The sequence below is a fragment of the Protopterus annectens genome, chromosome 13.part0, assembly GCF_019279795.1.
Source record: "Protopterus annectens isolate FY-2018-M chromosome 13.part0, PAN1.0, whole genome shotgun sequence".
Lineage (NCBI taxonomy): Eukaryota > Metazoa > Chordata > Ceratodontiformes > Protopteridae > Protopterus > Protopterus annectens.
The window spans coordinates 139,963,330-139,988,328 of NC_056747.1; the positions used below are offsets into that span (position 1 = coordinate 139,963,330).

General features: G+C 46.2%; 1 protein-coding gene across 1 annotated transcript in view; it reads left to right on the forward strand.

The window, feature by feature from the left end:
* The window catches only part of CALR3 (calreticulin 3), a 274,016-nt gene that overhangs the window by 38,921 nt on the left and 210,096 nt on the right, over nt 1-24,999 (forward strand). Inside the window, exon 6 of the mRNA XM_044090732.1 lies at nt 17,657-17,770. Coding sequence (XP_043946667.1) covers nt 17,657-17,770 — 114 coding nt within the window. The remainder of the gene's footprint in view (nt 1-17,656; nt 17,771-24,999) is intronic.

Genomic DNA, 24,999 nt, shown 5'->3' on the forward strand with positions numbered 1-24,999 from the left:
TGCAAGCCCTTCAAGACTCTCTTCCCTTGTTAGCGATTGCAATCCAGACAGACAATATGTCTGTAGTGTGGTACATCAACATACAAGGCGGAACCAGATCATACCCCTGTGTCGAGAAGCACTCAGACTGTGGCAATGGGCGATTTCTTCTCAGCGTTTTCTGATAGCAACGCACATCCCGGAAGTCCAATCACATTGCGGACAAGTTGAGCAGAGCTATACTCATGCCTCACGAGTGGTCTCTGAAAGACTCTGTAGTGAGAGAGATATTTCTCAAGTGGGGTCAGCCTTGCTGCGATCTTTTTGCTACTCCCCAAAACAGCAAGTGCAGAGAATACTTCACTCTATTCCCTTTACCAGGCCAACCCAGCAGGGACGCTCTAGTCCAAGTATGGCCCGGGACTTCTGTATGCATTTCCTCCTTTCCTCTGATCTCTCAAGTAATACAGAAAGCTATCGCTCAGAAGGCCTCATTGATCCTCATTGCTCCTTACTGGCCTCGACAAGTGTGGTTCCCCTTTCTACATCGTTTTCTCTTGGAGCGACCGTGGAGTCTGGACCTAGTTCCAGATCTTTTGATCCACCAATCGGGTCAGTTTCATCGCTCCCTCCCCTCTCTGAACCTCACTGCTTGGTTCCTCCACTTCCAACCGTAGCCAGGCTTCCTCAATTATCTCACTCGGTTAGAGATATATTGATAGCTTCCCATAAATCTTCCACTCGAAGATTTATTTGAGTAAGTGGAAACGCTTCTCATACTGGGCACGAGGAAAGGACATAGATCCTTTCACTGCTTCCATCCAACTAGTCCTTGATTTTCTAGCTGAACTCTTCCATGCAGGTTCATCTCCATCTACTCTTAAGGTTCAATTGGCAGCTATTTCTAATTTTCATGTGGGCATTTCTGAATCTGCCCTAATGTCCCACAAACTTTGCAAAGCCTTTTTGAAAGGAGTTTTTCTTCTCAGACCTCCTATAAGAAATCCTCCTTCTCCTTGGGACCTAAATTTAGTTCTTGCTTCTTTGATTCTTTCCCCTTTCGAACCTGCAGCTTCATGTTCCTTGAAATTATTATCATGGAAAACTCTCTTTCTGGTGGCTATCACATCAGCTAGAAGAATTTCAGAACTTCAAGCACTCAGTTGTCGTTCTCCTTATCTCTTGTTCCATAAGGACAGAGTTTCCTTACGAACTAACCCGTCCTTTTTGCCTAAGGTGGTTTCAACATCAAATCTAAACCAATGCATTGACCTCCCTGTCTTTTTCCCAGAGTATTCAAATAGATCTGAACAAAAATTACACTGCCTGGATGTTCATCGTCAATTAAGGTACTACTTGGACAGGACGAAACAATTCAGAAAATCTGATCAGCTGTTTGTCTCCTATGCGGAAAGCAGAAAGGGACTTCCAGTTTCAAAGGTATCATTATCCAGATGGCTAACATCTCTGATTACCCTTGTTTATGAGATTAGACACCAAAAACTACCTAATAAACCTAAAGCCCATTCCACCAGAGCTTTGGCTACTTCTCTAGCCTTCCAAGACAGACTGCCTATTGACACCATTTGTGCAGCGGCTACTTGGGCTACTCCTCACACTTTTATTTCCCATTATAAGTTGGATTTAGCTTCTAGGCATAGAGCTAATTTTGGTTCCACTGTTCTCAGGAGTCTGTTCCGTTAGGCCACCCGGGACAAGGTGCTAGGGGCCGGTCCCATCCAGCAAGAATGAAGGCGAGATAGACAACTTAACATATAGAAGTTATGTTCTTACCATAACGTTCCATGTTAGTTGTCTTCTTCTCGCTTCTTCTTGCGTCCCACCCTCCTTCCCCTGGCCTGGACAGATCTAGAGGAGTTGTGATCGTGACCTCTCTTTCTACCACCTCTTTCTTAGTCATATGCTATTTTGCATATTTCTTGTTTCAGGATGTAGGTCACCCTTTTCTTCCTGCTGTTAGAGGTGGATTCTATTTACAGTTATACTGTTATTGATATAAGCTGGGTTAGCTTACAAACGAGATCTGAGGTAACTCTCGCCTAGCATTGTGGGATATAAGGGGAGCCTCGAGCCGGTGGAACCAACTCTCGAGCTTTTAGAGTGGCAGTCGGGCGAGGTCGGCTCCGAACCCATCCAGCAAGAAGAAGGCGAGAAGAAGACAACTAACATGGAACGTTATGGTAAGAACATAACTTCTATTTTCTTAAGACACATTTTTGGACCCATAATCTCTGAGCCCATTGTGAATACGGGAAGCTGTTGGTGCTGAATGTACAAGGGCATTTGTCACAGTATCTGCCTCTGGTCCTGCTGCATTTTGCTGCTTGCCCCCCCCCCTTTCTTTCTTTACCTCTGGAATCAGATTTCAATTAAGCACATGCTGACAATACACAGATGGTTGAAATTGTGGCCTCTGTATGTGTGTATGATGTGTTAACAGGTAGTTAAATGGATGTAGGTGAGTATCTTGCCAGAGTTCTGCAGATGTTTTTCGTGTTTCACTGTTGCAGTCATAACTGTAGGGTACTCCTGCCGGCAGGCAGCCCGAGGTCGGCCAGAATGTCAAAGTCTGGGTCCGGCGTCGGCTGTATCAGCTAGAACCCTGACGTCAGAGCGCATGGGTATAAAGCTGACAGCCGACGCCATCTTCTCCAGTCTTTCTTGCCGTGCGGTGCAAAGCAGTTTGCTAGTTGTTGGTTGGCGTTTTCAAGACAACGTGGTGTGATTGTCGTCGGTCCGAAGTTTTCTACTTCTCTTCTCAAAGCTAAGTACCCCATTGGGGAAACTTTTTTCTTGCTCTTCCGATGTCAGAAAAAGTTAATAATTGTGTATCGTGTGGAAAACAAATACCTCAAAGATTTCCACTCTTACTGTCTACCTTGCTTAGGCCCTGACCTGTGCCAGGTTTAATTCTCGCACTATCAAGCGTAGGTACGATTGGGCCTTGAATTACTTCGGTAGACGATTTAATTATAGGATGTCGTCTGATACTTTACCGACCACCGGATTACAGAAGAAACGCAAAGACAAGGACAGGCCTCCGAGGTCCAAACAGGATACTTTGCAGCCGGAGCCAGCTTCGGGTTCGGCGGTAGTCAGTGAGGCGCTTTTGCAGCCCCTGTCGTCCGCCACTTCAGAACCTATGGCCGACACGGACTCACATGGTGAGCCAACTAGGCCTAGTAATTTGTCTGCTGCAGGACCTTCGGATGTTGCTCCTTCAGATAGGTCCAGAACCGCTGTGCAGGTACCGGCTTCTGAGGGGGTCTTCAGGCCTTCACACATTACTATTTCCACAAAGACAAAAGCTAAGTCAAAGACTCCTGTTAAGCCCAGACTTTCTGCTCAAGCTTCTTTGGATTCAGCTCCTAAGACTCAGAAGCAATTACTTCGGATGGCTGAGGATTTATTAACTATGATTAGGGGCTCTCGCCCTCCTCCTGAGAAGGCCTAGACAGGATATCCCTTATGATTCCTCTGATCAGGCTTCTGTATCTTCTGTTTCTTCCTTTGATCAGGATTACTCTTTTCCTCCTTATGAGGATTCGGATGCAGAGGATTCTGTTCCCTCTGCCTCCCCCCCTGAAGATTTCTCTTTTGGGGAAACCTTGCATGAGATGAGGGAGCATTTTCATTGGGAAGGTCAGGATTATTCTGCTTCCAAAAAGAGACTTGGGGAATTTCTTCTTCTCCCTCAGCACAGGCCTTTGGCTATTCCTCCTGTACTTGACATTGTGGATGATGCCTTCTCTGAAGCTAACTTGAATCCTGATTCCATGCCGCCTGCTCCTTCTAAGCCTGATAGATCTTACAGGGTCCCTGATTCCCATCAATTCTTATTTAAGAACCCTTCTGCTGATCCTGAAACTATTTCGCAGGGTTCCGAGGCTGCTAAGGCCGCCTCCTCTAAGAATCCTATCCCCTCTGAAAAGGATTCTCGTGCCTTGGACAGGTGGGGCAAAAAGGTTTATACTTCAGCTACCCTTTCTATTAGGGCTTTAAATTGCCAGTTTCACATGTTTAAGTATCAACAGTTTCTTTTATCTGTTTTAAAACAGAGGCTTTCTACCTTTCCTGTATGTGCTGAGGACAAGGAATTAAGGATGTGTTGCATGCAATTGAGCAAGTTAGCAAACATAGTTTACATTGTGGTTTTGATGCCTTAGAGGCTTCTTGCATGGCGGCTGCCTCTGGTACTGTTATCAGGAGACATGCTTGGCTTCATGAGCAGAATTTACCTGAACAAGTTAAGGCTAAATTGCTAGATGCTCCTGTTCAGCATGATGTCTTATTTGGATCTAAGGCTGAGGAGGTTATTAAAAAGATGGAAGAAAAAGCTAAGTCTATGCAGACTGTAAAAGATTTTTTTGCAAGTGCAGCCTCCTAGATTTTCCAGAAATTGGCCCTCCAAAAATTGGTCTTTTCCCACTTCTGACAGGCCTCAAAGGGGAAGTTATAGACGCTCCAGAGGTCGGGCGCAGGCTCAAGCCTCTTAACAGGTCTAGACAGTGGACTGCTTCTTCACCTAGAAGGGGAGAAGACAGACCTCAAACTCAAAGAAAGCAGACCCAATGACTCCCTCTGTTGGGCTTCAGGTCCTCCTTTCCTGGATGCCCCTCTCGGAGGAAAACTTTCTCTTTTTTACCAAAATTGGACTCTCATTACTCAAGACAAATGGGTGTTAGACGTGATTTTGAAAGGCTACAAATTCCACTTTCACTCTCTGCCAAGGCCTTCCGGCTGGCCAGATCTGCCAAAACATCAATGGACAGAGGCCTTAAATCAAGTGGACGCTTTATTAGCCTTAAGAGCCATAGAACCTGTTCCACCTCTAGAGGTGGGGAAAGGTTTTTACTCAAGACTTTTTCTGGTCCCAAGAAAACAATACTCCTGGAGACCTATTCTGGACCTCTCAATATTAAACACCTTTTTGGAAATTCCAAAATTCAAGATGCTTACACTTCAACAACTACTCCCAATGCTCTCACAAGATGCTTGGATGGTAACATTGGACTTAAAAGAGGCTTACTTACACGTCCCCATAAGGCAACAATGCAAAAAGTACCTCAGATTCAAGGCAGGCTCGAGACCCTTCCAATTCTCTGTACTGCCATTTGGCTTATCTACTGCGCCCAGAGTTTTTACCAAATGCCTGGCTCCAGTAGTAGCTTACTGCAGACTTCAGGGGATTCAGATTTACCCCTATCTGGACGACTGTCTAATTCAGGCAGACAGCAAAGACCTTCTACTTCAACACCTGCATTTTGTTAAACGTCTTCTCCTACTACTGGGATTTTCAGTGAACACAGTCACATTTGATTCCTTCTCAACGAATGATCTTCTTGGGAGCTCTTTTAGACACAAGTTTACAGATGGCCTTCCTTACTCCAGAAAAACAGTTACAGCTGGCTTCAATCTTAAAGACCTTGGCAACATTGACTCTGCTCACTGCAAGGAAATTCCTGCAGGCTTTGGGCTACATGGCCTCTTGCATCCTGTTGATTCCAAATGTGAGGCTTCACATGAGGAAACTTCAATGTAACCTAAAGAGTGTATGGCCTCAGCATTGCCACAGTCTGGATACAATGATTCCACTGATTCCCTGCCTCCAGAAGGAATTCCTTTGGTGGTCCAGGGCGTGTGTTTTGAACGAAGGGAAACCCTTTCGTCTCCCTCAACCTACTCTGATCATAACCACGGACGCCTCGGATTATGCATGGGGAGCTCATTTTCTAGACAAATGTCAACAGGGTTCTTGGACAAACAAACACCTTCTATGGCACATCAACTTGAAAGAAATGTTAGCAGTCCAAAATGCTCTTCTAGCCTTCCAGACTCTTTTGAAGCCAGGACCTTTGCTAATTCGAACAGGCAATACCACAGTCATGTGGTACATAAACAAGCAAGGGGGCTCTCACTCTTACCCCCTTTGCAGACTTGCCATGACCTTATGGGACACAGCCCTAAATTTGAATCTGGATCTTCAGGCACAGTTCATTCCAGGAAAACAAAATCTCTTAGCAGACAGCCTAAGCAGAAACATTTTGGATCCTCACGAATGGATGTTGGACCCCAACTTATTCAGCAAGATAACTGCAGTTTGAGGCTGTCTTCAGATCTGTTTGCATCCCATCTCAACCATCAGTTGCCTCTCTTTTTTTGCACCAGGTCCTTCCACAAGACAGCTTGGAAAGTGGATGCCCTGTCCTTCAGCTGGAGGAATCTTTCGGGATATGCCTTCCCTCCTCTTTCTCTTCTGCCTCGGGTATTGCTAAAGATAAAGCTAGACAAACCCAGACTGATCATTTTGATAACTTCAAATTGGCCTTGTCAGTTTAGGTACCCTACTCTACTGCACCTTTGCTTGGAACCTCCTTGGAGTCTTCCTCTGACCCATTCTTTACTGTCCCAGCATCAGGGTCAGGTATTTCACTCTCAAATCAAGACTCTCTGCCTGGCAGCTTGGCTCATCAAAGGCAATTGATTCCTTCTCTTCCTAAACAAGTTTTGGATGTTCTTTTGGAAACTAGGCGTCCTAGTACAAGGAAATCTTATGCTTCTAAATGGAAAAGATTTTGTATTTGGATACAGGATTGTGGCTCTGATCCTTTAATACCTGATATTTCATCTATTTTACTTTATTTCTCAGACCTTTTGATTAAAGGTCTTTCATTTTCTTCCATTAAAATTCATGCTTCTGCTATTTTGGCACATTTCAATTGTGATCCTCCTTTTTTTCCCATCAGTTGGTTAGACAATTTCTGAGAGGAGCTAAGAATTTAAAACCTCCTAGAACTCCTCCTGTCCCTCCTTGGGATCTCAACTATGCCTTGGAAAAGCTTACTTTGCCTCCTTTTGAGCTTGCTGCCTCTGCGGACATTAAGTTCTTATCCTGGAAGACGGCTATCTTGTTTGCATTGACTTCTGCCAGAAGGGTGTCTGAGTTACAAGCCCTCATGGCCGTGGAACCATACCTCATCTTCCATCAGGACAGAGTTTCCTTGAGGACCAATCCTACTTTTATGCCTAAGGTAGTTTTTAGAGTGGCTCTAAATCAGACTATTCACCTTCCTACCTTTTTTCCAAAACCCCAAAATAAGGGGGAAAGGATTTTGCATTCATTGGACGTACACAGGCAACTACGTTTTTACCTGGACAAAACTAAAAGTTTCAGGAAAATCAGATCAATTGCTTATTTCATTTGCTTCCAGTTCTCTAGGTAAAGCTATTTCTAAGCAAACTATTTCCAAATGGATTGCTCATGGAATAAGGTATTGTTACTCTCTTTATGGAAAACAGATTCCAGGTACCGTTGGGATTCATTCTACTAGTGCAGCTGCCACTTCAGCAGCCTTTCTCAGAGGAGTTCCTACCAAAGACATTCTGGAGGCTGCCACTTGGAGCTCTGTGCATACTTTTTCCAAGCACTATAACCTCCCTTTGTACTCTAAGTCTAGGGCAGGCTTTGCCTCTGCTGTCTTGCAGGGTTTTCTAGCTGCTCCTTCTTCAGAACCTCCTCCCGTGTTCTCAGCTTTGGGATTCTACCCTACAGTTATGACTGCAACAGTGAAACACGAAGAACATAGTACAGTTGTGTATACCTACCATAAATGTAGAAGTTCGAGGTGTCTTCACTGTTGCAGTCGGTGTTTCCCTCCCTCCAGACCCCTCTTGTTTCTATTTGCTTACTGTGTTTCCTTTTCCACTACCTTTCTGGTGTATTTGTGTTTCCCTTGGGACACCTTTTGGTTTTATGGGGGCTTCTGACATCAGGGGCAAGAAAGGCTGGAGAAGATGGCGTCGGCTGTCAGCTTTATACCCATGCGCTCTGACGTCAGGGTTCTAGCTGATACAGCCGACGCCGGACCCAGAGTTTGATATTCTGGCAGACCTCGGGCTGCCTGCCGGCAGGAGTACCCTACAGTTATGACTGCAACAGTGAAGACACTCTAACATCTACATTTATAGTAGGTATACACAACTGTACTTTCTCAGGTTCACACAGTGAGGCCTTATGCCTACCCTTGCTCGGGGGGAAAGCAGCTCCTGCTGTTTTTAGTTTAGTTTTGTTCTTGGTACATGAAATGCTTTGTCAGTACATCTGTGCAGCTTCTTGTAGGCAACTTGCATACAACAGTGAATATCCAATTTGGAAAATGTTGCCCCCCCCCCCCCTCTGTGTCCCTCCCAGTTCTTTTAACTTAACTTGTTTTTGTATTCAAATTGCTGTTTCAGTTTAATGTTCATTGCAGCATTAGGCCATGACTTTTGGGGGGGGGGGGCGTCTCTATGTTTTTCATTTTGTTTTGAGAAACACCAAAATATTACCTTGTTGAAGCTTTATGGGCTCATAATTTTCAGCTGTTGGCACGTGTATAGTGGATGTCCATCCCTAACTTAGCCGGATTGCCCTCGGAAATTCCACAGGCTTGTAAGAAAAGTGCTGAGTGTGTGGCTGAGATTGGTGATTTGCAACCTCTTTTAAGTCTCCCATATCGATTTGACATTTCATATTTGTGAGAAATTTTGGTGGATTTTAAAATTGGTCACGCTAGAAATGCTCATATTTCAAGATTTCTGTTAGAGTTGCAGGTCCCTTTGGTCTTTGACCTTTTTTGTGGTGGTTTTTGCACAACAATCCAATGTTTTTTCACTGATGTGGATGTGTGCAGGAAGTAGTTTGGGGGCTCTTTAACAAAGTAGATGTTGAAAAACACTCATCAAGCCTCTGTATGAAAGACTGAACAGTTATTTCAACTTTGTGACTACAGGGAAAACCTGTTATACAAACCATTTCTTTTTGACTTTTTTTTTTGGGGATGTGGGTGGAATCCTTTTATCAGGTCTCTTCAAGGCTTACTGTGCTAGAACTCTGGCTGATATTCCTACCAGTGACGTTTGGCTAACCCCTTGACCACCATAACTTTCCAGTCTAGACCTTTAGCCTAGAGGTAGGGAGGACTTCAGAAGGCAATTTCACAGTGGATCCTTGTGGAGAAGGCATCCATCTCCTTTCTTCCTGCGTGCAGCTGGGTTTTCATCCTGCATGATGACTGCTTTGCTTAAAGGGGGGGGGGGTAGTCTTAAAGAAAATTAGGAAAGTATAATGTGCCTGACCTCCAATGGGTGGCTTGTTCAGCAAGGCAAAAAATTGATCTCCCCTTCTGCGCCACCCCCCCCCCCCCCTTGTTGCTGTAGCATCTTTTTTACTTTTAAAGCCTGTTGCTCCTTTGCTGGGATGTCCAAGGACGTTGGAATTTGTCCTGTTCTGAGCTCCACTTTTTTCCTTTTGGGCACACAGCTGAAGCAATGTGGTTTTCCAAATCCTTTTATGGACTGTTCCTTGACAACCTTTATGAACTAGCCTAAGAAGTAAAGGGTATAAGCATAGAAGGTAACTTTTGTAATGTAGGGTTTGTTGTACAGACAGAAGGATCATGTTATATAGTTAACTGGGAAGTGAGGATCCCTAATTTCTGGAGTTGCGTGTGCTAGGTGTAATATAAATTTTTGTGCACCTTCCTCTCCCTCTCCTCACCCAGCATGGCAAGCACAGGCACACACTTATCTTTCCTTTGATGCGAACTTTAGCATCTTTTGATCTGGTGGTGATGTCCTTTGTTTGGGGAGGAGTGTGCAGTCCTGTCACGCACATGCATTGCTGTGTTTCTTCAATGCTTGCTTTTCCTCTCTATCTAGTTTTAAACATGATTACTTCAGCTTCTCCCTGTATAGAGAAGCGGTTCTCAACCATTCTAATATGTAGACTTGTTCGGATTGGATTTGGGGTGGAAGGCTTGCAATGATTTTTTTTTATTTGATAATGGTAAACACAGTGGTAAGTAAATATTCTGTCCACCACAGCAACGTTACGCAAAAAAATGCATTTGGTACCTCTCTTTATCCCACTTGTTTCTGTAAATGTGGGCTTTTCTGTCTCTTTATTTCCATTCTTTATCAACTGTGCAGTCACTCCCCCAACATAATCTGATCTCTGCCTTTCATGCCACTGGAGATGGTCTTTAAGGTTAATGCATTTTATTTTTGAATTGTGATGTTCCGTCATTTCTTCCCATTCTCCAACTTGAAATGCAGACTTCTGTTTCCGCTTACATCTGATCTGTTTCTGTTTTTTTTTTTTTTTTCCAGCTCCCTTTCAAAAGTGCAGCATCAGTAAATGGAGAAGTTTGAAACTTAGAAAAAAAAAACTTTTTTGCATTCTGTAGTAGGCTTAGTAGATGGAAAGGTCTACCTTCTCCACACTGCCACTACTTCACGAGCTTTGAGATCGTTTTGCCTCTCAGTAGTGGGGGAGTACTTCAACATTTGACCAAGTCCTTTTTTGGACACTTTTCAGGGTCATTATTCTGAGACTGCAGTAATGGTCCTCAGAATTTCAGCAGGAACTTTTTTTCCCTCTCCTAACATTTAACTCAATTAATATTGCCAGATTTAATGTTGAGAGTGAGGTCTGTTTTTCGTCTTATTTTTTTCATCCATCTTTCTTTCCATTCTGAATTTGGACCTGAAACTATTAAATGTTAAGTTGTCAATCTCGCCTTCATTCTTGCTTGATTGGTTCGGAGCCGATCCTCTGCTCCGACTCGGCACTTGCTAAGCTCGAGAGTCACTTTTACCAGCTCGAGGCAGCCCCATATCCCATGATGCAAGGCGGTAAGTACCCAGATCTCGTTTGCCGCTTCGCTGATGAGGTCCTCCTTTTACCAGCTCCTGGTAAGTGAATTTTTACATTACTATTTTAGCCCCTTTCTTCAAAAAACCTTAAAACTATTAGTTTTAACATAGTTTTAGTCCCTTTCTGACAAAAATTTTCCCTGTCTCCTTATAACTTTCAGTCAGACTTTCTCCCATCCCATCCCCCCCTTGTTAGGGTGTGTGTGTGTGTCTGTTGTTGATACCTTTTGATATATTTAATTTAATTTCTTGGACTGGTGTTGTGTGTGTTTTATTCACCATGTCTAAGGAAAGGGTCTCGGGCTTTAAGAAGTGTGACTCGTGCTGTCAGAAGATGTCTCTGACAGACTGTCACACTTCTTGCCTTTACTGTCTGGGGCCTCTTCACCTGCAGGACTCCTGTGCTATATGTCATTCTTTTAGCCAGAGAGTCCTGCAGGAAAGAAGAAATAAATTGATTTGAGGGGCCTTCTTAAGCCGGAGGGCTCTCCGGCTAAGTCGGCCCCATCTAAGACTTCTAAGTCTTCCAAGGCCCAGGCTTCTGTGTCCAAGCCTGTGGCCTCGGCTCCGACTCATTCAGAGTCGAGATCGGCTCCGGCTGGAGCCGATTCTGGGTTACCTAAACCTTCGGCACCGATGGCTATCGGTGCCGATTCTGGTTCGACCACTTCGGTGTCGGCTCCCATCGGTTCTGACCACCATGTGTCCCAGGCATCGGTGTCGGCTCCGACACCCTTACTTTTATGGCCGTATCGGTTCCGGCTGGAGCCGATGCATCGAAGCTACCTGTCGGTGCTGATAAGTTGTCGGCTCCGACAGTTCCTGTGGTTTCATCGGCTCCGATGGTTCCTTCGAGGAAGAGGTCTAGGTCCCCTTCCTTGGAGCTGATACTTTCGGCTCCGGCTTCGCCTCTCCTCTCGGAACGGAGCCATCGGAGCCGATCTTCAAGGTCATCCAGGCTTTCTGACCATGATTTGGAGAGAGTGGTCAGTAGATTACTAAAGTCACAGGCACTGGCCCAAATGCTACATAGTCCATCTCAGCAGACTACTATTAGTCCACACCCCATTGTAGTTCCTCCTTCGACTCTACCCCAGAGTTTGGAGTTGGAGTCTTCGGGAATGGTTTCTGCTACGGCTGAGGGACAGATACCCCCTTCTGCTCCTTCAGCCTCTACTCTTATCTCCTCTTCGAGACCTTCCTTAGAGGGATTCGGTGGCCGGGCTTCCCTGGTCTCCTCCGAGGGGGTGAGTGGCATCGGACCCTTGTCCGAGCCCGCTCTTCCCCTTGGAGCCTCGGCCTTGGTGAGCTCGGCTCCGACATCTGCCTCTGAGCCTTCCTTTTCGGTGGGTCCGGGAGTTCCTAGTTCTTCGGAGCGGGTTCTTTCGGACCTCCCTGGGAGGGGGGCCTTCGAGGTGATGAAGAGTGTGCTGGCCACTGGTCTCAGCCAGCAGTCTGTTCCCTTAGCTCCTCCCTCTGTAGTGCCTGTTGACATCTCTGCCACTTCTCTTGCTCCAGGACCCAGAGATCCTCCGCCACAGGTTTCCACACTGGGAATATCCCCCTCTTCCGAGGATTCTCCTGATTTGTCGGGAAATCCTCCGCGGAGGAGGACCTGTAAGAGGAAACACGTAGACTCCCCCGAGTCTATCACTTCAGATACTGACTTAGATGAGTCGGAGGGATCCCCAAGATCCCCCTCTGAGGATGTCTCCTTCTCAGACATCCTAGAACTCCTTAGACAGAGGGGAAACTGGCCCACCAATAATCCCTCTGAGGATGAGTCAGTATACCTGGAGGCGTTTGGATCTCGGCCCTCCACCTCCTGGGTGTCTCCGCCTTTCGAACCCCTTATGCAGGTTATTGCTCGAAAGGCGTGGGCTGCTCCTGACTCTGTAGAGCCAGTCCCTAGGAGGCCTTCTAAATTTATTACTGCCCCGTCGGACAAGCTATTCCTCACAAAAGGTGTCCCCGCTGATGCCATGGTGGTGGCGGCTGCCACCAAGAAGGAACTTGCAGATCCTTCCGTACCTGTCCATCCTCCTAATAAGGACTCTAGGACCATGGATAGATATGGTAAGCGGATGTTTTCTTCAGCGGCCTTTGCTATGCGTTCGCTGAACTACCTATGTCACTTCACCAGACTCCAAAGGGATATCCTTAAGGAGCTAGGTGAAGTTGTGCAGGATCCTACAGCTGCAGGGGCTCGGGGAAAAAATTGCTTCGCAGCTAGGAACCCTTAACTCCATTGCAAACTCCTCCATGCGGCTGATATCATATGCTGCTGATGGAGCGAGTAGGGCCGCAGGTACAGGTGTGGCTCTTAGACGCCAAGCCTGGATGCGGCTATGTAATTTTGCAGATCCCTTTAAGGCGTCCTTCACAAACTCTCCCTTTGATGGGTCAGCTTTGTTTGGCCCTCAAGTGAAGGAAACGTTGACCAGGTGTGAGCAGGACGGCAAAACTTTCTGCCGTGGAGTCCGTTTTCCACCCCTTCTAGACCTTACCCCAAAGGACAGAAGGGTGGCAAAATGTGGTTCCATAAATCCCAAGGAGTCACGCCCGGATTCACGTGGTCAGTTTACCCCTAGAGGCAGAGTGGGTAACAACAACAGACGCTCTAGAGGCAGAGGGGTCCACAAAACCAGGGAAACAGAGAGTCTCTCTCTGACAAGCCCTTTCAGCATCCCTGAGATGTTGCCCGGCTGTCCCTCCTTGGAGGCAGTTGGGGGAAGACTATCGCTGTACCCAGAAGCCTGGCGTTCCCTCACTCAAGACAGATGGGTACAGTCGATCATATCCGAGGGTTACAAAATTCCTTTCGAGGAAAGTCCTTTCTATCCCTCAAATTCCCTTCCAGATGTACCACCCAGTCTAAGGGAAATTGCAGAGTTAGAAGTCTTAAAACTACTGCAAAAAAGAGCCATTCAGCCAGTTACAACAGACCATTCAGAGTCCGGAATCTACTCAAGGTTCTTTTTGGTCCCCAAAAAGACGGGAGACTGGAGACCAATATTGGATCTCAGCAGACTCAACAAGTCTGTGAGGAAGACAAGATTCCGAATGGTCACTCTTCAGTCAATTCTGCCCTTCTTACAGAAGGACAACTGGATGTGCTCAATAGATCTTCAGGATGCGTACTATCACATAAAAATTCACAGACGCTCCAGGAGATTTCTCCGCTTTCGGCTGGGGTCCAGTCATTTCCAGTTCAGAGCCCTGCCCTTTGGTCTTCACTGCAGCACCCAGAGTGTTCACCAAATGCATGGCAGTGGTCACGGCTCACCTGAGACGTCAAGGATTCCAGGTGTTTCCGTATCTCGACGACTGGCTCCTTTCAGCCACCACCAGGCATCAGCTTGTTCAAGCCAGGGATTACACAATAAATCTTTGTTCTCATTTGGGCATCTCTATCAACTTCGAAAAGTCATCCTTATCGCCCTGCCAGTCTATTACTTTCATAGGCGCAAACTTAAACACTGTTCGGATGTCAGCTACCCTTACAGATCAAAGAGTTTCAGACATTCAAAGTCATGTCAGGATCATTCTAGCCAACAAGAAAGTACAGGCCAGAATGGTTCTAAAGGTATTAGGCCTCATGGCTGCGGCCATTACTCTTCTTCCCCTGGCTTGCTTCTACATGCGCCTTCTTCAGTGGATGTTGTTCACTCAGTGGTCTTACCAACAACTTCCAATGCGTCACCAAATTCTGGTGACACAGATTTGCAAAAATCATCTTGCTTGGTGGATCACTTCTCCCCAGATTCACCAAGGCAGATACTTTGTACCCCCATCCCCGGTAGCCACTGTCACCACGGATGCCTCCCTGATCGGGTGGGGGGGGTCATTATCAGGACAGGATGGTTCATGGGACGTGGCAACCGTTCGAGTACCACCTGCACATAAATGTCCTAGAGATGAGAGCAGTGCTTTTAACGTTGCAAGCCCTCAACGACTTTCTTCCCGTAGGGACAATTGCAGTCCACACAGACAACATGTCTGTAGTTTGGTATATCAACAAACAGGGCGGAACCAAGTCCTACCCCTTGTGTCAAGAAGTGCTCAGACTTTGGCAATGGGCGATCTCCTCTCATCGGTTTCTGGTAGCAACGCACATCCCTGGGAAAACTAACATTTTAGCAGACAGATTGAGCAGAGCTATTCTCATGCCTCACGAGTGGTCTCTCAAGCAATCTTTAGTGGAAGAGATTTTTCTGGAATGGGGTCGCCCATGTTGCGATCTTTTTGCTACTCCCCAAAACAGCAAATGCCCAGACTTCTTCTCTCTTCCCTCTGCCAGGCCATCCCCCCAGAGACGCTCAGACCCAGGATTGGCCCCAGGGACTTCTTTATGCTTTTCCTCCTTTTCCCCTGATCCCTCAAGTTATCCAGAAAGCAACCGTTTTGAGAGCCAAAATTATTCTCATTGCTCCTTATTGGCCTCGACAAATTTGGTTTCCGTTCCTCCATCGTCACCTTTTGGTGCAGCCGTGGCATCTGGACCCAGTGCCAGATCTTCTGATTCACCAATCCGGTCAGCTGCACCGGTCTATCCCTTCTCTCAACCTCACAGCATGGTTGCTCCACTTCCTTCCTTAGCCAGGCTTCCTTTGATCTCTAACCCCGTTAGAGACATTCTAGTAGCTTCTTTAAAATCCTCTACCAGGAGGATTTATACAAGCAAATGGAAACGTTTCTCTTATTGGGCTAAAGCCAAGAATATTGATCCCTTCACTGCCCCAGTTCAGGCAGTTTTGGATTTCTTAGCGGAGATTTTTCATGCAGGCTCCTCTTCTTCCACAGTTAGAGTTCAATTGGCTGCTATCTCGAACTTTCATGTCGGGTTCGCAGATCGCAATATTATGTCCCACAGGCTTTGTAGAGCCTTCTTGAAAGGAATTTTCCTTCTGAAGCCTCCAGTCAGGAATCCTCCTCCTCAATGGGATCTAAATTTAGTGCTGACATCCTTGATTCTTCCCCCCTTCGAGCCAGCTGTTTCTTGCTCCCTGAAATTTCTTTCATGGAAAACCTTATTCCTAGTGGCTATTACATCTGCCAGGAGGGTGTCTGAACTTCATGCTCTATCGGTTCGCCCCCCCCCTATTTGGTCTTTCACAAAGACAGAGCATCATTGAGAACTAATCCGACCTTTTTGCCTAAGGTCGCCTCAAAGACTAATTTGAATCAATCCATTGATCTCCCTGTATTTTTTCCAAACTATTCAAACAGATCGGAACAAAAACTACATTATCTTGATGTCCACCGCCAACTCGGATATTATTTGGACAGAACTAAACAATTTAGGAAATCCGATCAACTCTTTGTTTCCTATGCTGATAACAAGAAAGGCCTTCCTGTCTCAAAAGTGACCTTATCTAGATGGCTTTCTTCTGTCATCTCTGAAATTTATCGGCTCAGGGGAAAACAGCTGTGCTCAAAACCTAAAGCACATTCAACTAGAAGCTTAGCTACTTCTACAGCCTTTCAAGCTAGACTTTGCAGCGGCCACTTGGGCCACTCCTCATACTTTTGTTTCCCATTACAAATTGGACTTGGCCTCCAGGGACAGAGCCAGTTTTGGCTCTACAGTCCGAGTCTGTTCCATTGAGCCACCCAGGATAGAGGTGCTAGGGACGCGGTCCCATCAAGCAAGAATGAAGGCGAGATTGACAACTTAACATTGAGAAGTTATGTACCTACCATAACGTTCCATGTTAGTTGTCTTCTCTCGCCTTCTTTCTTGCGACCCTCCCTCCTTCCCCCAGGCCTGGACAGACCTTTTTCTACAAGGAATTATTATGCTGAAGACCATTCAGAGCTGGTCCTTCCATCCTGCAGGCTTTTCTTTCTTCCTTTGGGAAGTGTTTATGCTTGGTGCTATTGCCCTTTTGTCATCAAATGAGATCTGGGTACTTACCGCCTTGCATCATGGGATATGGGGCTGCCTCAAGCTGGTAAAAGTGACTCTCGAGCTTAGCAAGTGCCGAGTTGGAGCCGAGGATCGGCTCCGAACCCATCAAGCAAGAAAGAAGGCGAGAGAAGACAACTAACATGGAACGTTATGGTAGGTACATAACTTCTCATTTTTTTTGGTTCGGTGTAGTAGCTGGAAAGCTTACTGTGCTTTACTGATGGAGGATAGCAGTGAGTCCTGTACTGCCAACAAGGACACCTGTTGTATTTGTTACTTTAATTGGAAGCACTGCATTAGTCTGATGTAGTTGACTTTGATCTGTATTTAACTTATTTTTACAGGCTAGTTCTTGGTGCAACAGCAGTAGCCATTTTTGGTATGCTTCTTTTTTTTTTTTTTTTTTTTAATACATCTATTCTAACGCTTGGGTGTATTTGATAAAGGAGCAGATTACTTGTGCAAGGTTATTACAGCTGAACATAGACACTGTCAAATCATTTGAAAAATAGGAATACGTTTTATAATTGTGATGAATGTATTTATTTTGGATATAGGGATGAAGCTGTGGTAGTATTGCTGGAATTCATTGGGGAGTTCTAATGAGTTATGACAAACCGGGTTTACATGGAAGAACTTTTCTTTTGAAATACAAAATAAAATATAGGGATTGTTGCACAGAATATTTGAAAGTAAAGAAATCTTTTACTTGTGCTTGATTTGTATTAAGTGGTGATGCATTAAGTAGTCACAGAACTCAGTTTCACCAGTTAATGTGACTGCAGGTTGGGTAGATTTCTTTTCCATCAAGTTTGTGACTTTTGTATGAGAAGTCTATCTTAAAGATAGAAGTGAGTTGCACCTAAAAAGTTAGTAGGATCAGTTCATGGGTCTAAGTAATGATTACAGTAGCTGAATAACAGGCATTACTTTATTGCATTGAACTGACAGTTCTCCAAGTCTACAAGCATGTCTGTCACGTGCAGTAGCCCTTCTTGACTTTTTTATTTGAGGATCTGAAAGTAATTTCTCCATTTTTCTCAATTGTAGGACTGGGACAAGCCTGAGCACATTCCTGATCCTGATGCCAAGAAACCAGAGGACTGGGATGAAGAAATGGATGGAGAGTGGGAACCACCAATGATCCAGAATCCAGATTTTAAGGTATGAAACATTTTGATTTCTTTTACAGTTGAACACAGGTGCTGTAGTGAAATTTCACTGTGAAATTGAGTAGCCTTGTAATTTGCTTAGTCCCAGGCTGTGTTGCATAAATTGTCAGAAGAGGACTGTAAACCTTTCTAGTTTCCCTGTGGTATTGCACTTGTAAGGTAAGTGGCTGCCGTTTTTCATGTCCTTTCAGGAACCCCAGGCTTTATATTCACCGCCTATTGATTTACTTGCTTCGCCTTGCATTCTATCTTTTAATAGATTTATTACCGCATTGCCGGCATTAAAATGCCCCCTTCCATTTCCACGATTATCCTTTGCCATATGATCTCATTGTCTTTTTTTTTTTCTGTATTCTTCATCCGATGTTTCAGTGTAGTGGAAACAGGTTTAGTTTCCTTAGAGTCATCTGTCTTCTTCTTTTGGCTTTTCCCGGTTAGGGTTCGCCACAGCGGATCATCTGTCTGCTCATGATTGCCAGTGGAGTTTTACGGTGTCAAGTTGCCAGCCCGGCGCCCAACCTTCCACAGAAGGCACAAACACACACACACACTCAACACCTAAGGCCAATTTAGTGTCCAGTCCACCTACTGCATGTCTTTGGGATGTGGGAGGAAACCGGAGCACCTGGAGGAAACCCACGCAACCACAGGGAGGACATACAGACTCCGCACAGAGTCGTCAGTACCATACATTATTCCTTCCATTTCCCTTAACATCTTGGAGGTCTCTATCAGTACCTTCTCCAGCATTTTGAATTCTCTTTCTGGCCTCTAGGGTTACATTGTGCTTTTCATATGTGGCATCCTGGTGCCTGGTAGAGAATTATTTATCACATTCCTGTTTTGTGGATTCTGTGCACTTGATCTGCATGTTAGCATTTGTTGTGCTTTTGCAACTGCCCCTTACTCTGTGTGCCTGACCAGTTTTGGACTTTTGTCTGTAACATTGGGTGCTTTTCTGGGTCTGGATTTTGTCGTCATCCCCTCCAACTCTGAGATGGAGTAATGTACCATTGGGTTTCCGTTCTCCAGGTGCAACTGTATCCACTTAGGTTGATGTGAAGCTGTTAAACCATGGGTTTGTTTTGGATCTCTCTTCATGCTGCAGCCCTGAAATTTCTTCAGCAAAGGTTAATCCAGTTCTCTACTCCCTGAATGAGGTCCGAGAGTGCACCAAGAAATGGTGGGCCTAGGTCTGATCTGTACTATCTTATGGCTTCCCTACCATACTTATTTCTTTTTCCTCCTTTTTCCTCCAACTTGGAAGTAGCCTGAGACATGGGACTAAACTAGAGACTCGTCCAGATTAGTGGATCCTTAAGACTGCTTCTGTCCACTTGTCTGATGGTCCAGTCTTGGACTAGGGCAGGTGAGTTTGAAAGATTCTGCTTTCTCTGAATTTGTGAATACATTCATTTTGTTCTCAAACTTTTTAAGCCTTTGATGTTAAGTTGTCAAACTCACCTTCATTCTTGCTGGATGGGTTGGGAGCCAATCCTCGGCTCCGACTCGGCACTTGCTAAGCTCGAGAACTCATTTTACCAGCTCGAGGCAACCCTATATCCCATGATGCAAGGCGTGACTACCCCAGATCTCGTTTGCCGCTTCGCGAAGAGGTCTCCTTTTTACCAGCTCAGGTAAAGTTTCAATTTCTAAAAGATTAGTCAGGGTTTTCTCCCTTGGTTCCTATTTGTCCTTTATTGGGTATATTTTTTATACTTATACATATCTCCTACCCTATATTCCCTTCCTTTACATTAGGATTTATTTCCTTTCTTCAGGCCTTAAGCCTCCCTCTCAGTTAATTCCTGTCAGATTGTGTCTGTGTGTGTTGTGTGTCTGTGTGTGTTGTGTGTCTGTGTGTGTTGTGTGTCTGTGTGTGTTGTGTGTCTGTGTGTGTTGTGTGTCTGTGTGTGTTGTGTGTCTGTCTGTGTTGTGTGTGTGTCTGTCTGTCTGTGTGTCTGTCTGTCTGTGTGTCTGTCTGTGTCTGTGTGTCTGTCTGTGTGTCTGTGTGTCTGTCTGTGTGTCTGTGTGTCTGTCTGTGTGTCTGTGTGTCTGTCTGTCTGTGTGTCTGTCTGTCTGTGTGTCTGTCTGTGTGTCTGTTTTTGGACATTATAATGTCTACAGAGGTAAAGGTCTCAGGCTTCAAGAAGTATGACTCGTGCTGTCAGAAAATGTCTCTGACAGACGGTCACACTTCTTGTGTGTATTGCCTGGGGCCTTTACACCTGCAGGACTGTGCCATCTGTCACTCCTTTAGCCAGAGAGTCCTGCAGGAACGAAGAAATAAATTAATTCTTCGTGGCTTGTTAAAGCCAGAGGGTTCTCCGACCAAGGCTGGGTCGGTTAAACCCTCTAAGCCATCTAGAGCCCAGGCTTTAGTTTCTAAGCCTTCGGCTGTGTCTCAGACTCCTTCGGAGTCGAGATCGGCTCCGGCTGGAGCCGATCTTTCCACTTTGGAGATTGTTGTCGGCTCCGTCCGGCTCCGACACACAAATACCCATTGCTTTGTCGGCTCCGGCCGGAGCCGACATGTCTTTATCCAGTATTGGAGCCGACAAGTCTTCGGCTCCGATGGCTCCATCCAGGAAGAGATCTCTGTCTCCTTCCCTGGAGTTGATTTGTTCGGCAACGGGATCTCCTCTTTTGTCGGAGTGGAGCCATCGGAGCTGATCTTCAAGATCTTCCAGGCTGTCAGACCACGATTTAGAGAGGGTGGTAAGCAGACTGAAGTCACAGGCACTAGCCCAAATGCTCCATAGCCCGTCTCAACAGACGTCTGCTATTTCTATGAGACTTTCGTTGGAGGGATCCGGTCGTCGAGTCTCCCTTGTCGGCTCCGAGGGGGCGAGTGGCATCGGACCCTTGTCTGACCCTGCTCTCCCTCTTGGAGCTTTGGCATTGGTGAGCTCAGCACCGACATCAGCTTCGGAGCCTTCTCTTTCGGTGGGGCCGGGGATTCCTGTTTCTTCGGAGCGGGAGTCTTCTGGCCTCCCTGGGAGAGGAGCCTTAGAGGTGATGAGGAGTGTCCTAGCCCCCGAGTTAGGTCCAACGGTCTATTCCTTTAGCTCCTCCATCTTCAGTGCCTGTTGATGTCTCTTGCCAGTCTCTTGCTCCCGGACCCAGAGATCCATCGCCCCAGATTTTCCCATTGGGAATAACTTCCTCTTCCGAGGTTTCTCCTGATCCTGCAGCAGAACCCCCGCGTAAGAGGACGTGTAAGAGGAAGCACCCAGACTCCCGTGAGTCTACTACATCAGATACCGACTTAGATGAGTCGGAGGGTTCCCCCACGGTCCCCCTCTGAGGATGTCTCCTTTTCAGACATCCTGGAACTCCTTAAGCAGAGGGGGAACTGGCCTTCCATTGACCCCTCAGAGGATGAGTCTGTATACCTGGAGGCTTTTGGATCTCGACCCTCCACCTCCTGGGTGTCTCCGCCTTTCGACCCACTCATGCAAGTAGTGTCTCTGAAGGCGTGGGCAGCCCCGGATTCTGTGGAACCAGTTCCTAGGAGGCCCTCCAAATTCATTACAGCCCCTGCAGACAAACAGTTTCTTTCTAAGGGCATCCCTGTTGATGCTATGGTGGTGGCGGCAGCCACCAAGAAGGACCTTGCTGATCCTTCTGTGCCTGTCCATCCTCCTAATAAGGATTCTAGGACCATGGATAGGTACGGCAAGCGGATGTTTTCTTCAGCGACCTTTGCTATGCGTTCGCTGAACTACCTTTGTCACTTTACCAGACTTCAGAGAGACATTCTCAAGGAACTAGGTGAAGTGGTTCAGGATCCTTCGGCAACTGGGCTCAGGAAAAGATTGCCTCACAGCTAGGAATCCTCAATTCTTTGACTAACTCCTCCATGCGGCTCATTTCTTATGCAGCCGATGGGTCGAGCAGGGCCGCAGGCACAGGAGTGGCACTTAGGCTTCAGGCCTGGATGTGGCTTTGTAATTTTGCAGACCCTTTTAAGGCGTCCTTCACCAATACCCCCTTTGACGGTTCGGCTTTGTTCGGGCCTCAGGTGAAGGATACATTGACCAGGTGTGAGCAAGACGGCAAGACCCTTTCTGCCGTAGGAGTCCATTTCTCCACCCCTTCAAGACCCTATCCAAAGGGTCAGAAGGGAGGGAAAATGTGGTACCGTAAATCTCAAGGAGTCACACTGGACACACGTGGTCAGTTTACCCCCAGAGGCAGAGGGGGTAATAATAATAGGCGCCGCCCTAGGGGCAGAGGGGGTCCACAGAATCAGGGTAGCAGGGAGTCTCTTCCCGATAACCCTTCCAGCATCCCTGAGGTGTTGCCAGACTCCCCACCCTTGGAGGCAGTCGGGGGAAGATTGTCGCTGTACCCAATAGCCTGGTGTTCCCTCTCAAGAAAAATGGGTACAGTCGATCATATCAGAGGGCTACAATATCCCTTTCGAGAGGTATCCCATTCCTCATCAATCCCTTCCAGATGTCTCACCCGGTCTAAGGGAATTAGCAAAGCAGGGGAGGTATCAAAGCTCCTAGCAAAAAAAGCCGTCCAAATAGTGCCAGCAGACCAAGTAGGATCCGGCATCTACTCGAGATTCTTTTTGGTCCCCAAAGGACGGGAGATTGGAGACCAATTTTAGACCTCAGCAAACTAAACAAGTTTGTCAAGAAGGCAAGGTTCAGGATGGTCACGCTTCAGTCCATTCTACCCTTTTTGGGCAAGGACAACTGGATGTGCTCAATAGATCTTCAGGATGCGTACTATCATATAAAGATTCACAGGCGCTCCAGAAGGTTTCTCTGCTTTCGGCTGGGGTCCGGTCTTTTTCAATTCAGAGCCCTGCCCTTTGGCCTCACTACAGCCCCCAGAGTGTTTACCAAATGTATGGCAGTGGTTACGGCTCATCTGAGACGTCAAGGATTCCAGGTGTTTCCGTATCTAGACGACTGGCTCCTCTCCGCCACCACCAGGCATAAACTTCTCGAGGCCAGAGACTACACTCTGCAAACCTGCAAGAAATTGGGGATTTCAATAAACTTCGAAAAATCTTCTCTGTCGCCTTGCCAATCTATTACCTTTATAGGCGCAGAATTAAACACTACCAGCATGTCAGCCAGACTCTCAAAGCAAAGAATTCTGGACATTCAGAAGTATGTTCGGATCATATTACTCAGCAAGAAGATCAGAGCCAAATTTGTCCTGAAGGTTCTGGGTCTTATGGCCTCGGCCATTGTTCTGCCATTAGCCCGCTTCCACATGCGTCTTCTGCAGTGGATGTTGTTCGCTCAGTGGTCATTCCAGCAACTCCCCATGAGTCACAAGATTTTTGTCACGCAGTCGTGCAAGAGTCATCTAACCTGGTGGATGTCTTCTCTGCTCCATCAGGGCCGACTGTTTGTTTGTTCCCCCAGTTCCGGTTGCCACAGTCACAACGGATGCCTCTCTGATCGGGTGGGGGGGGCATTATCAGGGCAGGATGGTCCATGGGACTTGGCAACCCATAGAATACCATCTGCACATAAATGTCCTAGAGATGAGAGCAGTGCTTTTAACGTTGCAAGCCCTCAGCGACTTTCTTCCCTTAGGGACTATTGCGGTTCAGACGGGCAACATGTCTGTAGTCTGGTATATCAGTAAGCAGGGCGGGACCAGGTCCTACCCACTGTGTCGAGAAGCTCTCAGACACTGGCAATGGGCAATCTCCTCTCATCGGTTTTTGATAGCAACGCATATCCCTGGGAGATCCAACCTCTTAGCGGACAGACTGAGCAGAGCTATTCTCTTGCCACACGAGTGGTCTCTCAAGCAATCGGTAGTGGACGAGATTTTTCAGAAGTGGGGCTTCCCTTCTTGCAACCTTTTTGCTACACCCCAAAACAGCAAATGCCCGGACTTCTTCACCCTCTTTCCTCTACCAGGCCATTCCCCGAGAGACTCTGTAACCCAGGATTGGCCCCGGGGACTTCTGTATGCTTTTCCTCCATTTCCACTGATACCACAAGTTATTCAGAAAGCTACCGTATTGAGAGCCAAGTTGATCCTCATTGCCCCTTACTGGCCTCGACAAATTTGGTTTCCGTCCCTGCATCGTCATCTCCTGGCCCAGCCGTGGCATCTGGACCCAGTTCCAGATCTTTTGACCCACCAGTCGGGTCATCCGCACCGGGCCATTCATTCTCTCAACTTCACTGCTTGGTTGCTCCACTTCCTTAGCCAGGCTTCCTATGATCTCTAACCCCGTTAGGAACATCATAATAGCTCCGAACCCATCCAGCAAGAAAGAAGGCGAGAGAAGCCGACTAACATGGAATGTTATGGTATGTACATAACTTCTAATTTCTGGACTCTTGCCTGACCCTGGGCTGTAGTTGCTGCCCAATCTTTGCTCTGTCTTTATAGTTCAGCACCACTGCTGCTGCTTTCTGAAACCTGGAACTTAAGCATTTCCAACAGAGGTTGCGCAAAGGCCCAGCAACCTATTAATAGGAGCTTGTTTGGGAGTCCTTGTTGTAGTTTCTTTTATACTACTAAACATCTGTGGAAACTGCAAGGAAGTGATCTCCTCCTTGTGCACCCATATCCTCCTCCAACCAGTCCTATCCTGCCTTCCAAGATTGATATTATCTTTGCTTTTTTTTTTTTTCCATTGGTTAACATTGAAGGGAAATGTTCATTTTAAAATTTTTTTGCTCCTTACTTTTATACGTGTTTCCGTCACAGTTCTCTTCTCAATTACTTGAGTGAGGAAGGCTTTCTTTCCTCCATTTAATGCCTGCTTAATAACATTTTAATTTACCAATGTCTTGACTAAATTTGCTGTCTTGTTTCTGATCTCCATATGTTAACTTTTGCTTTCTTTGTATATGTATATTATGTATGTGTGCATGATATACAGTGGATATAAAAAGTGTACACACCCCTGTTAAAATGGCAGGTTTTCGTGATATAAAATGCGACCACAATAAATCGTTTCAAAACTTTCCCACTTTTAATGTGACCTGTAACCTGTACAATTCAATTGAAAAACAAATCTGTTGGGGGAAAATGTATAGAAAAATGTACAATAAGCTGGTTGCATAAGTGTGCACACCCTTAAACTAATACTTTGTTGAAGCACCTTTTGATTTAATTACAGCATTTGGCCTTCTTTGGTAGGAACCTATCAGCATGGCACATCTTGAGTTGGCAATATTTGCCTACTCTTTGCAAAAGCGCTCCAAATCTGTCTCTTGCGCACAG